The 12898-nt window shown below is 46.1% G+C and overlaps 1 protein-coding gene across 1 annotated transcript in view; it reads right to left on the bottom strand.

Annotated features, from left to right (window-relative positions):
- FPGS (folylpolyglutamate synthase) overlaps window positions 1-477 on the bottom strand; it is a 60825-nt gene extending 60348 nt beyond the window's left edge. Inside the window, exon 1 of the mRNA XM_075322892.1 lies at window positions 325-477. Coding sequence (XP_075179007.1) covers window positions 325-444 — 120 coding nt within the window. The 5' untranslated portion in view covers window positions 445-477. The remainder of the gene's footprint in view (window positions 1-324) is intronic.
- Between the last annotated feature and the right edge of the window lie 12421 nt (window positions 478-12898).

A 12898-nucleotide genomic window follows, 5' to 3' on the forward strand; every position in this document is an offset into this window, starting at 1 on the left:
GTTTAGGAAATAAACTGGTCATTTCCAAACTTGGGGGCGGAATGGGCAAGAGGGGGGGGGGGGGGCACAGATTACCTGGGGGTCCTCTCTTAGTCGTCCCTCCCCCCCCCCCATAGATCCCTATGACAGGTGGAGCTGTCAGCCATTGCCCTCTGGAGCTGGCAGGCTTCCCTGACACATTGCAACAAACTGCAGAAATCCACACACAGCTAGGTAACATGCGGCTGGCAATGCATGCTGGGACTTGTAGTCCTCGTGTGTATCAGGCGCCCATGTGCTGCCCATATGAATGAGCGAGTCACGTGTGTCCGGCTGATGTAATACCTGATACTCCATCCTGACAGCCGGGGCAGTCTGAGCGCTGAGACTTCGGATCTGTGATCTGGTACCGGGATATGGCAGCAGCCTGAGCACCGAATGTAGTACCCGGTACCGTGGAGCCATGCTGCGGGCACCAGACACGCCCCCTGACCCCGCGGTAACCCGGAGTACGGCAGCAGAACGCCGCCATGTTGCGTGTGGCACAGAAAAATTATTTACAGCGTGACGTCACCGTGCCCCGCCCCCTCACCTGATTTCATATTTTGGCGCCATTTCCTAATTATCATATTGTGACAGAACGGTTACCGCCATGTTATGTGGTGATTGAGAGCACAAAACACTGCAATAACCTGTATACATTATTAACAAGTAAAATATTAACAAGTAAAATAAAAGCCTGTGATGGTGAAGGGCTGAGATTTTACCTCAGAATACACCCCATAAACACCTCATATCAGAGCTGGAGATTTTTTTCCTCACCCTCCATGAGCCATGAGATTTTACCTCAGAATGCACCCCATAAACACATCAATATAAAAGCTTTTTTTTTCCTAACCCTTCTCATGAGATTTTACCTCAGGATATACCCCCATAAACACCTCAATATAAGACCTGGGGGGTGGGGGGGTGGGTTGTTTCCCTCAACCTTCCTCCATGAGATGCTACCTCAGAATATATCCCATAAACACCTCAATATAAGAGCTGGGGGGGTTTCCTCACTCTTCCTCCATGAGCCATGAGGTTTTACCTCAGGATATATCCCAAAAACACCTCAACATAAGAGCTGGGGGGTTTTCCTCACTCTTCCTCCATGAGCCATTAGATTTTACCTCAGAATATACCCCAAAACCACCTCAATATAAGAGCTGGGGGGTTTTCCTCACCCTTCCTCCATGAGCCGTGAGATGTTACCTCAGAATATATCTCATAAACGCCTCAATATAAGAGCTGGGGTGTCTTCCTCACTTTTCCTCCATGAGCCATGAGATTTTACCTCAGTATATACCCCATAAACACCTCAATATAGGACCTGGGGTTTTTTGTTCCTCACCCTTCCTCCATGAGCCATAACTGGGTTTTTTTCAATTCCTCCGTCGACATTGTGTGTATTTTCCGTCGACATAAACATATCTAGGGCATGTATTTTTGCATGACGAGTTGTCGTTTTGACCGGCACCGTTCATTTTACCTCATGAGTCATACGTTCGGTCTTTTGGGAAGCATTTCATCGAAAAACCCTCCCAAGTGGTTAAAAGTAGAGAGCGGACCGTGTGGTGTTTTCCACCTACGACGCTGCCGCAGATTTTTTTCAATGGGAAGGCTACAAAAACACCCCAAAAATATTTTTTTTAGCGTTTTGGATGCTTTTTTTTTTGCCTTTTATTCATTGCTTAATGAATAAAAAATAGCCCACAAAAAAAGTTTAAAATATGCTAAAATAAAGCATTAATAAAATGTTTACCCCTCAAAACAAAATTATAAAATGCCTAGAAAATGGTTTCCACAAGGAAAACGCACAGTCTGAAAACAAAAATGCAGTGTCAACATATCAACATTAAAAAAAAAGTATTTTTTTTTTTTGTCTTCTTTTAGTGTTTTGGAAGCTTTTTTTGCTTAATTATTAATAAAAAAAAATATAGAAAATGGCTCAGAAAAAAAGTTTTAATATGCTAAAATAAAGCATTAATAATTTGTCTACCCACCCTCACCGAGAGAAAAATTATAAAAACTGACAACCAGAAAAAATAAATGCAGTGTCAACGTAAAAAAAACGCCTTTTTTCGTATTTTCTTTAGTGTTTTCTTGTTTTTGGTTTGTGACAAATTATTTTAATTGGCTTTTTGAAGCCTTTTTTTATGTATTAATTATATATTTCATTTCATGTTTGACAATATGGGTTGTTTTTTTTGTCTTTTTCAGATATTTGCATCTGATTCAACACTTGCGGCTTGTTAAAAAGTCTCAACAAATTTTTCCCTCCCCCCGAGTAATTTATTTTTGCCCCAACTTTTTGCTACATAGTTTGGTGGAACCAGCGACATTTTGCTTTAAAAATAATAATTTTTTGCTACACAGTTTGGTGGAGCCTGCACATTTTGCTCTGAAAAGGACTAAAAATACTAATTATTTCTTATTTTGAGCAAAATCTCTAAAAAATAATACATTTTTGCTAAATAGTTTGGCGGAACCTGCAACATTTTGCTATAAAAAGGACCAAAAAATAATTATTATTTTTTATTTTGAGCAAAATCTTTAAAAATAATTAATGTTTGCTAAATAGTTTAGTGTAACCTATGACATTTTACCCTTAAAGGACCAAAAAATAATCATTTTTCTTATTTTTATCAAAATCTCTAAAAAATAATAGATTTTTGCTACATAGTTTAGCAGAACCTGCACATTTTGCTCTAAAAAGGTCTGAAAACAATAATTATTTCTTATATTGATCAAAATTTATCCACAATTTTGAAGGATTTGGTAAAAAAAAAAAAAAGGTCAAGGAATACCAAAAGGCTAAAAAAAAGAAAAATGTCTTTAAAAAAAATGAAAATATTTAACAGGGGGTCTTAGTGGGAAAAATCCACATAATTAGAACGCTTCAAAAACTTTGTGTTTTTTTTATGTTTCATGCATTTTTTTTGTGCTTTGATTCAGGAATCAAATTCTGAGCATATTTCTTTTTTGAGTTAAAATGCCGGAAGAATTGACTATTGCTTCTTTTTTTTTAATTTGGTTAAAAACCATCACCATGTGCGTTTTACCATTGAAATGAATAGGAAGCTTATTCGAAAAAGTATTTGAAGTGTATTTTCATGAGGATTTTGGCGTAGAATCCAAAATCCGTGGACGTACCCCAAAAATCCCGACAAAGAATTGACACACTGTGGATATTCCGCCCAGAAATATCCTGCAAAGTGTAGATGAGATTTGTTGAAATCTCATCTATTTAGCTGTAACTGTATGAAGCTGTGGATTTTCTGCAAAGTGTGAACAAATCCTGTTTTCTGAAAGTAGTCACTACATCCTATATTTGCAGTCAGACAGCAATAAAGGGCAAGACGAAAGCTGCAATCACTGACATTTCTATCCTTCCATTAGTGAATACTGTGCTAAGGCAGATGCTTCCCTGGTCTACCCCTTGTCCAGATGTTGACCAGTATCCAGCCTGAGATTTCCAATTATAGTGTCACGGGTGAGGCACAGTTGACAGACAGTCCTGTGGTGTCCGGCTGTAGAAGGTCACAGTGTTTGTCACCTTTTGTGCCTCCCCTATTTCCTCATAGACTGTAAGCTTACAAGCAGGGGCCTCACTCCTCCTGGTATCTTAATTTTGTTATTTTGTATTGTCTCATATTGTCTGTACATGTCCCCTCTGAATTGTAAAGCGCTGCGGAATATGTTGGCGCTATAGAAATACAACTTATTATTATTTGTCTATACCAACTGCTCCCTGACCTTCTATTCTTCCTGCTGTGGTGTAAATGGTATCCTATGTATCTTCTCTGCTTGGAATAAGTACCTTTCCTTTTAGGACCCTGCAGATATCCTCACCTTTCCGCTGTAAATCATCATCACTTACCCTTGTGTTATTAAATACCCATATTTCCCCTTGGTGTTTGCTGGTGATAGAGTTATATTCCTATATAGGCCTTGGATGCAAGCAGTCGGCTTGTATTCATCTGAAGAAACGTTATACGTTGCTGTATTTTTCCCTAAATCATCCTGGAGATAATTTTTTCATTCATGTGCCCCTGTTTGTGCTCCCTGTGTTTTCCTTAGAGCTTAGTGGGGTTGACTAAAGCCCCTGTCACATTTAGTGACTTACCAGCAATCCCAAAAACGATGCGACCTGATAAGGATCGCCGGGAGGTTGCTGGTGAGATGTCACACAGTCAGACCTTACCAACGACTCAGTAACGATACAGGTCGCAGTAGTGACCTGTATAACGATCTCTGCTGTCATTGGGACCCTGTCACACAGCGTCAAACACAGCGATGCGTCCTGCCCAGCAGGACATAGCCTTTGAAGAAAATGGTCCGGACCATTCAGCAACGACCGGCGACCTCACAGCAGGGGCCTGATCGCTGGTAGGTGTCACACATAACAAGATCGCTGCGTCACGAAACCAGTGATCTCATTAGCGATCTAGTTAGCAATCTCGTTGTGTGTGACGGGGCCTTAAGCTCTCATCCCATCCGTTCCCTACTTATCGCCCAGTTCAGGGTCAACCAGGGTCAGATATCCTGCTCGGCGCATAGGTACGAAACCTATCTAGGGTGGTCAGGGGAGCCAGGGGTCAGCGGAAGGTTTGGTCAGGGGGTCACCTTCTCTTCCTTCCCAAGGCACAGGGTTTCCCTTCCCTGTCACCGTACACGTGATACTTCCCCATACCTAGCATGACATATAGGCACTAAATATATAATTCTCCATCTCCGATTTGGGGAATGGTGTTTGAAAATTTCACTTTGACTTTAGGCTTCCACATCCCTGATCCTAACTACGGTATATTGTGTGCATAATGCCGTCTTTACTGCTTCATCACGGAGTATATACAGTATACTGATGGGTTTCTAAACCCTCCTCACACTAATTTTACTGGTAAGATCTTGTGGGAAAACAATGTATTTGCACAACCCTCCATTTTCTGTCAAGGGCGCAACGTGTACAAGCAAACACAAATCTGGTAGAAGTTAATCTTTCACTCTTGCCTTGAGTACGGAACGGAAAGATTTGAAGTTTTTATATTTATTTGTAATGGAGGGTTACTGCTCTTCTTCATAAACGGGTACCATGGAATAAAGCTGGTAAACACAAACTATTTTGTGATTTAAAGAAGTGGTTCACCCTTATGTATTATTTGCTAGATCGATATTATGTTGAGAAGCAATGTTTCTCTTAAATACCTTATGTTGGCAATAGTGCCTGTGAGCGGCGCTATGGCGGTCCGCTCTGCTCCATCGCTTGACCCCCGGGCTCCGTGACTCTCGGGGATCCGGTGATGTCACGTCAAGTTCCTGATCACATGACATCACTGCGGCCAGCCCCAGTCTTCCTGAGTCACTGGGCTGTGGGCGGAGTTTCACCGCTCGTCACAGCCCAGCATGTCTCCTGCTTTCAGCGCTTTGCTGTGAGGGAGGAGGGAGCAGGTAGCCGATGGGCTGTCATGCTGGGCTGTGCTGAGCAGGGAAACACCGCCAACAGCCAATCACTCATGGAGACTGCGGCCGGCCGCGGTGATGTCACATGATCAGGAAGTTGATGTGACATCACCGGATCCCAGAGATCACGGAGCATGGGGGTCAGGCGATGGGGAACAGCGGTCCGCAATAGCGCCTCTCATAATAATAAATATGGGTGATCCACCCCTTTAATGTTTATTACAATTTTCAGCCGTTCTTGCAATTTTAATAGTGATGAGTGAGCACTACCATGATTGGGTGCTCCGTACTCGTAACTAGTGATGAGTGAGTACTACCATGCTACCATGGTAGTGCCCGCTCATCACTACGGTAGTTACGAGTACAGAGCACCCAAGCATGGTAGTGCCCTCTCATCACTAGTTACAGTACTGAGCACCCGAGCATGGTAGTGCCCGCTCATCAGTAGTTACCAGTACTGAGCACCCGAGCAAGGTAGTGCCCGCTCATCACTAATTACAAGTACAGAGCACCTGAGCATGGTAGTGCCCGCTCATCACTAGTTACAAGTACTGAGCACCCGAGCATGGTAGTGCCCGCTCATCACTAGTTACGAGTACTGAGCACCTGAGCATGGTAGTGCCCACTCATCACTAGTTACCAGTACTGAGCACCCAAGTATGGTAGTGTCCACTCATCACTAGTTACGAGTACAGAGCACCCGAGCATGGTAGTGCCCGCTCATCACTAGTTACCAGTACTGAGCACCCGAGTATAGTAGTGTCCACTCATCACTAGTTACAAGTACTGAGCACCCGAGCATGGTAGTGCCCGCTCATCACTAGTTACAAGTACAGAGCACCCGAGCATGGTAGTGCACGCTCATCACTAGTTACAAGTACAGAGCACCCGAGCATGGTAGTGTCCGCTCATCACTAGTTACGAGTACCGGGCACCCGAGCATGATAGTGCCCACTCATCACTAGTTACGAGTACCGGGCACCCGAGCATGGTAGTGTCCGCTCATCACTAGTTACGAGTACAGAGCACCCGAGCATGGTAGTGCCCGCTCATCACTAGTTACAAGTACAGAGCACCCGAGCATGGTAGTGTCCGCTCATCACTAGATATTAAGTCTTCTATTTAGTTTAAAGCGTTTTACCTCGGAGACCGACCACCACTACTAGACAGAAGAATATGTATCACATTTATAAGCTCTTTTATACTGAGCTTGTAAGCACAGTTTTGAAGCTGGCCAGGATCACTGTAGTGCGCTGTTACCTCCTGATCCTGTTCAGTACTGTGCTTGCAAGTTAGACAACAATGGTGGTCGGTCTCCTAGGCAACGTGCTGTAAACAAAAGTGTTAATATATCAAAAATAACTGCAAATTTTAATAAACAGCAAATTGCAAAAATGCTTATATTTACAATGTCTAATTATGGAGAGGGGAATAACCCTTTAAAGGGATTATCCTGGACATTTTTTTTCTTCTAAGAAACTAAGCACTTATCTGTGCACTGATCTCTCTCAGGTCAGAGAGGTCACAGACAGAAGTACTCCCAGTGGCGATTCTCTCACTTCCTGTGACATCACGTGTATATATATATATATATATATATATATATATATATTCATTTATATAGCGCTGTTAATTCCACAGCGCTTTACATACAATGACATAGCTCCTTGTCTTCTGATCTTCACTATGTACAGGGGTGTCACTGCCTATGTCACGTTGATTAACAGCTGGCTCCAGACTGCCTAACACTGATTAGGCGCAATTTACATTGCAAGAGCAGTGTAGTGAGAAATGTCATCACAAGTTGCGTTTTTTGCTTCTTTTTTTATGCAAATTAAAAGCTGCTTTTTACAGTACCAGGAAAAGCCATGAGATTTCAAACATCTCTTGCATACAATTGCTTTTATTTCTACCGGAAAAACTGGAAAAAAACTGGGAAAACTGCTGCATTGTCAATTCTGCATGTCAATTCTTTTAGCATTTTTGCAGCATTTTCTTCACCATAGAAAGTAATATAAAAAAACACAACCATCCTTTTTTTCCTGCCTTTTTATTAAACATGTACTGTAAACAAATGACACATCTAATCCGCACAAACAAAAAAAAAACCACAACAAAAACGCAGCAAAACCTGCTTTTTGTAAGACCTTCTTTACTGCAAAATGAGCAGGTTTTGCCTGCAGAAAAAAAGCAACATGTAAATGTGGCACCCTTGAGGCTCTGGTCACCACAGGGAACTGCACCTCAATTAAGGTGCGGTATCTATCTCAGGTAAGGAGGGGGTTGATCACCAGTGTTCCACATTCACACACTACATACAGATTAGGAGCCTTCACACAGGGTGGGTTGACTCAGGGTAGACAGGGGGGGTGGCCGTAACGATCATGGGACTTCCCGGTCGCTGAACCCAGCCACCTGGGGGGCGGGTTCCAGTTGGGGTAGAAATAGGCACAGCACACATCAAGAGCAGACCTATCAGGACCATAGTTCTGGCAAGACATCTTTGGAAAACTTGGACTTTACTGGGCCCGGAGCTTGGAGCTGGAACTCAGCCAAGGTACCTAACTGGTGAGGGGGACACCCTAGAAATAGGACTCTCTCTCTCTCTGTCCTTCACTCCTCAAACACCGGTGGTGGCCCCTTACCGCATCTGGGATCGACCTGAGCCCATCACGGCAGTGACCAGTGTGACCAGGATGGCAGCTGAAGTTGTGAGTAAACTACACCCTTAAGCCGCAGAGACTGTGTTGGCTCGTCCTTACCGGCGCCGCCGCCCAGGGCTTAGGTGCCTACGGCCTTACCTTCCCTCTTCAACCACCCGGGGTCCGCTCCTCCTGTGGGGAGCGACACCATCCCGGCTGCTTTAACACCTGCCCTGGCGAGGAATTCTGCAGTGGCGGCTACTACTGGTCACATACCACAGGTGGCGCCACAACAAACTCTCCCAAATACCCCGCATCCCCCACCATTTACTGTACGGAACCGGGCAAGGCCACCCCGTGACTTCACCTGACCCGACCTGAAACGGCCCGGCGACGAGTAGGTTATCCGCCTGCCCTACATAAATATAGCCTAACACCCAGTGTAGGTGCTGGGCATATGAATAATTTGAAGAATTCTTTGCTCTGCTCATTCTTCAACTCATGCAATGTAAGTCACAATTTATGTTTTTTTTTCACTTTTTTTAAATTTATTTTTACTTTTTTCGTACTTTTTACTTTATTAATTCCCTTAGGGGAGTTGGACTATGCTAATATTGCAGTATGGAGTCAAAAGCGCAGTCTGTTTTGAAGCTTAGCACACATACAGCAGGCAACCAGATGTCAATGTAACCCATTAGTGCCGGGCAATGGAATCACAGGGGGGCCAATGGGAGTCAGGGCTGGTGTTTCGGCAATAACCTCATTCAAATGGTACTGTCAGAGATTGAGATAAGTTCCAGCTTTTAGAGACAGACTAGCTATTTAATATAGCCTCTATCACCCTCACGAGAAGGGAACTCCGCTCCTGAGCCCCCTCCACATCTAGTCACCGGAGCGCAGGATGTACAGTTACCTCCATATGTGCGAAGAGGTTAAGGTCAAATTCAGACATCTGTAAAGCACGGTCCTCGTATGGATCGTGATTTAAGAAGTGGCCATGTGTTTCATGGAAATCTAAATTGAGGCTTTGTCGGAAGAAAATCAAATTATATTTAGAATGCTGACATTTTATTTGTGCGGATAGGAAACCAGAGTTACGCTAGGTATGGGACGTAAAGGACTGATGTAGAAGATGTGATGTTTCGAGACGTTGATGATTCCATATAGAGAGGGGGATAGTAGTGCATGTTGCTACGTCTCTTGAGCGCACACCGCACCATACACACCCTCTCTACATGGAAACAGCAACTATTTGAAAAAGACCCACGATGGGTCGAAGGCCACACGTCTTCGACATCAGTCGCTTATGTCCTCATACCCAGCATCACACTATTTTAGTCTCTGTACAAATACAATTTCAGCAGTCTAAAAAGTTTTTAGATCTTCTCCTGAGTAAAGTTTATTTTTGACTAGCTGTAGTACCCGGCGTTGCCCGGGATAGTAACTGTCTCTCTGTCTCTCTCACAGTCTCTGTCTGTGTGTTGCTGTCTGTCTGTTTCTATCTCTCTGTCTGTATTTGCATCAGTCTAATTGTCTCAATCTCTGTATCTGTCTGACTCTCTCTCTCTCTCTCTCTGTCTCTTTGTCTGTCTGTCTTTGTCCGGCTGTCTTTTTGCCCGGCTGTCTCTTTGCCCGGCTGTCTGTTTCTAGGTCTGTCTCTCTCCCGGTCTGTCTCTCTCCCGGTCTGTCTCTCTCCCGGGCTGTCTCTCTCCCGGGCTGTCTCTCTCCCGGGCTGTCTCTTTGCCCGTCTGTCTCTTTGCCCGTCTGTCTCTTTGCCCGTCTGTCTCTTTGCCCGGGCTGTCTCTTTGCCCGGGCTGTCTCTTTGCCCGGGCTGTCTCTTTGCTCGTCTGTCTCTTTGCCCGTCTGTCTGTCTCTTTCCCGGGCTGTCTCTTTCCCGGGCTGTCTCTTTCCCGGGCTGTCTCTTTCCAGGGCTGTCTCTTTCCAGGGCTGTCTCTTTCTAGGGCTGTCTCTTTCTAGGGCTGTCTCTTTGCTTGTCTGTCTCTTTGCTTGTCTGTCTCTTTGCTCATCTGTCTCTTTGCTCGTCTGTCTCTTTGCCCGTCTGTCTGTCTCTTTTCCGGGCTGTCTCTTTTCCAGGGCTGTCTCTTTCCAGGGCTGTCTCTTTCCAGGGCTGTCTCTTTCTAGGGCTGTCTCTTTCTAGGGCTGTCTCTTTCTAGGGCTGTCTCTTTGCTCATCTGTCTCTTTGCTCGTCTGTCTCTTTCCAGGGCTGTCTCTTTCCAGGTCTGTCTCTTTCCAGGTCTGTCTCTCTGCCTGGCTGTCTCTCTGCCCGTCTGTCTGTCTCTTTGCCCGTCTGTCTGTCTCTTTGCCCATCTGTCTGTCTCTTTCCAGGGATGTCTCTTTCCAGGGCTGTCTCTTTCCCGGGCTGTCTCTTTTCCGGGCTGTCTCTTTCTGGGGCTGTCTCTTTCTAGGGCTGTCTCTTTCTAGGGCTGTCTCTTTGCTTGTCTGTCTCTTTGCTTGTCTGTCTCTTTGCTCGTCTGTCTCTTTGCCCGTCTGTCTCTTTGCCCGTCTGTCTGTCTCTTTTCCGGGCTGTCTCTTTTCCGGGCTGTCTCTTTCCAGGGCTGTCTCTTTCTAGGGCTGTCTCTTTCTAGGGCTGTCTCTTTCTAGGGCTGTCTCTTTGCTTGTCTGTCTCTTTGCTCATCTGTCTCTTTGCTCGTCTGTCTCTTTCCAGGGCTGTCTCTTTCCAGGTCTGTCTCTTTCCAGGTCTGTCTCTCTGCCTGGCTGTCTCTCTGCCTGGCTGTCTCTCTGCCCGGCTGTCTCTCTGCCCGGCTGTCTTTTTGCCTGGCTGTCTCTTTCCAGGTCTGTCTCTTTCCAGGTCTGTCTCTTTGGGCGTCTGTCTCTTTGGGCGTCTGTCTCTTTGGGCGTCTGTCTCTTTGGGCGTCTGTCTCTTTGGGTGTCTGTCTCTGTCTCTCTCTATCCGTCTCACTACCGACATCTTATTACCTCACACATAAGCTTTGTATACTAACAGTTTATTTTGTTCCTATAGCAACCACTGACAGTTGCTATTTATAGCCTGGAGCTCCCAGCTTCATTCAGATTAATGGAGGCAGGATTTTTGTAGAGTAACTGGAAAGGACGGGGTTAAATTTTCTCGCCCAAACATAGTCTATAACGTTCCCTGAGTCACATGGGGTGTCTGTGCAAATTTTCGTGATTGTACATGCGACAGTGCGGCTTTCTTTATCGGACACACACACACACACACACACACACACACACACACACGCACAGCTTTATATATTAGATTACTTGGGATACCACCCAATTCAACCAGCACCTCCCCATTACAATGGGGCACACCAAATCTCCCTATAATAAACTGAGGCTTAAGGCCGCTTTACACGCTGCGATATCGTGACCGATATCGCTAGCGTGCGTACCCGCCCCCATCGTTTGTGCGTCACGGGAAAATCGCTGCCCGTGGTGCACAAAATTGCGCAGACCCGTCACACATACTTACCTGCCTAGCGACGTCGCTGTGACAGGCGAACCGCCTCCTTTCTAAGGGGGGCGGTTCGTTCTGTGTCATAGCGACGTCACTAAGCGGCCGCCCAATAGAAGCGGAGGGGCGGAGATGAGCGGGACGTAACATCAAGATCGCTCATAGGTGTCACACGCAACGACATCGCTAACGCGGCCGGATGTGCGTCACAAATTCCGTGACCCCAACGACATAGCTTAAGCGATGTCGTAGTGTGTAAAGCGGCCTTAAGACTATTGTCTCGCTATAGACAGGATGTTGTGAAAGGCATATTTTCAGCTCCATTACCTATGTGCCGCCCCTGCAGCAGTCGAACTTCTCGGATCTGGGGTTGGTGTGGCTTGAGGGTCTCCGAACCCGGGCTCCTGTGGCCACTCAAATGTAAAAGGGGGGTATTTACAGGGGATAAGAGTTTGTGATGCCACCCATGGTTCGCGGTAAGGGGTGTACCACCGCTGCCGATGGGAGTACCCAGGGGAGATGGAGTGGGGCAGCCAGATGACGTTCCCTCCACGGGTAGGGGTGGCCCCGGGACTCTGGATGATGGTGGTGTGGGGAGCGTGGTGAAGTCTATGCGGGCATGCCGGACACAGGGGAGGGCAGCGTACTCACTCAGGCTGCGACCATTAAGCAGACTCTGACAGAGAAGTAAACCATCACTGCCTCTCAAGGTGAGCATGTCTGGGATCCGTCCCCTTTGGTGTTGCTGATTAGTCCGGACCTTCCTCCATGCACTGTATTTTAGAAGTTCTGAGTGACCCCTTGGCCTGAAGCTCCCCATTGTTAAGCAGGGAAGCTGTGCTCTCGATGACTGACACTTGGGATTTCAGTGGGCCGCATTACCTGGAAAGCCCTATCCCCCTCGTTGTGTTGATGCCTTCGATCTCTGAGCTCTTGGGGAAAGTTCATGAAGATACTATCCTCCACAGGTTAATTATCAGGTTGCGTGAAGCTTCTCCCTGATCTAGGGGCTAGGGTCCAGTACCCCGCCGTGCTCGGTGCCGGTTTGGTTACTAGGTACTCCGGTGCCGACCGTTCTCCAAAACCAAAAGCCTGGCACCTTTCTCCAATACCCTGCGACCGGGTCTCAGAGTCCTCCGGTCCCAGACCACTGTCTGCGACCTAGCCAAGTTCACACAGGGAGATACAACTCCCAGCTCCTCACTCTTTGGGAGCTACTACTGTTCTGACTATGTCCCTCTCACCAGTCTGCCTGACCCCTAGGTGGGCGGCCCTATTCCAGCTTAGCAACCCACTGGTGTGCCTGACAGGGTGT

The sequence above is a fragment of the Anomaloglossus baeobatrachus genome, chromosome 9 (genome assembly GCF_048569485.1).
Source record: "Anomaloglossus baeobatrachus isolate aAnoBae1 chromosome 9, aAnoBae1.hap1, whole genome shotgun sequence".
NCBI lineage: Eukaryota > Metazoa > Chordata > Amphibia > Anura > Aromobatidae > Anomaloglossus > Anomaloglossus baeobatrachus.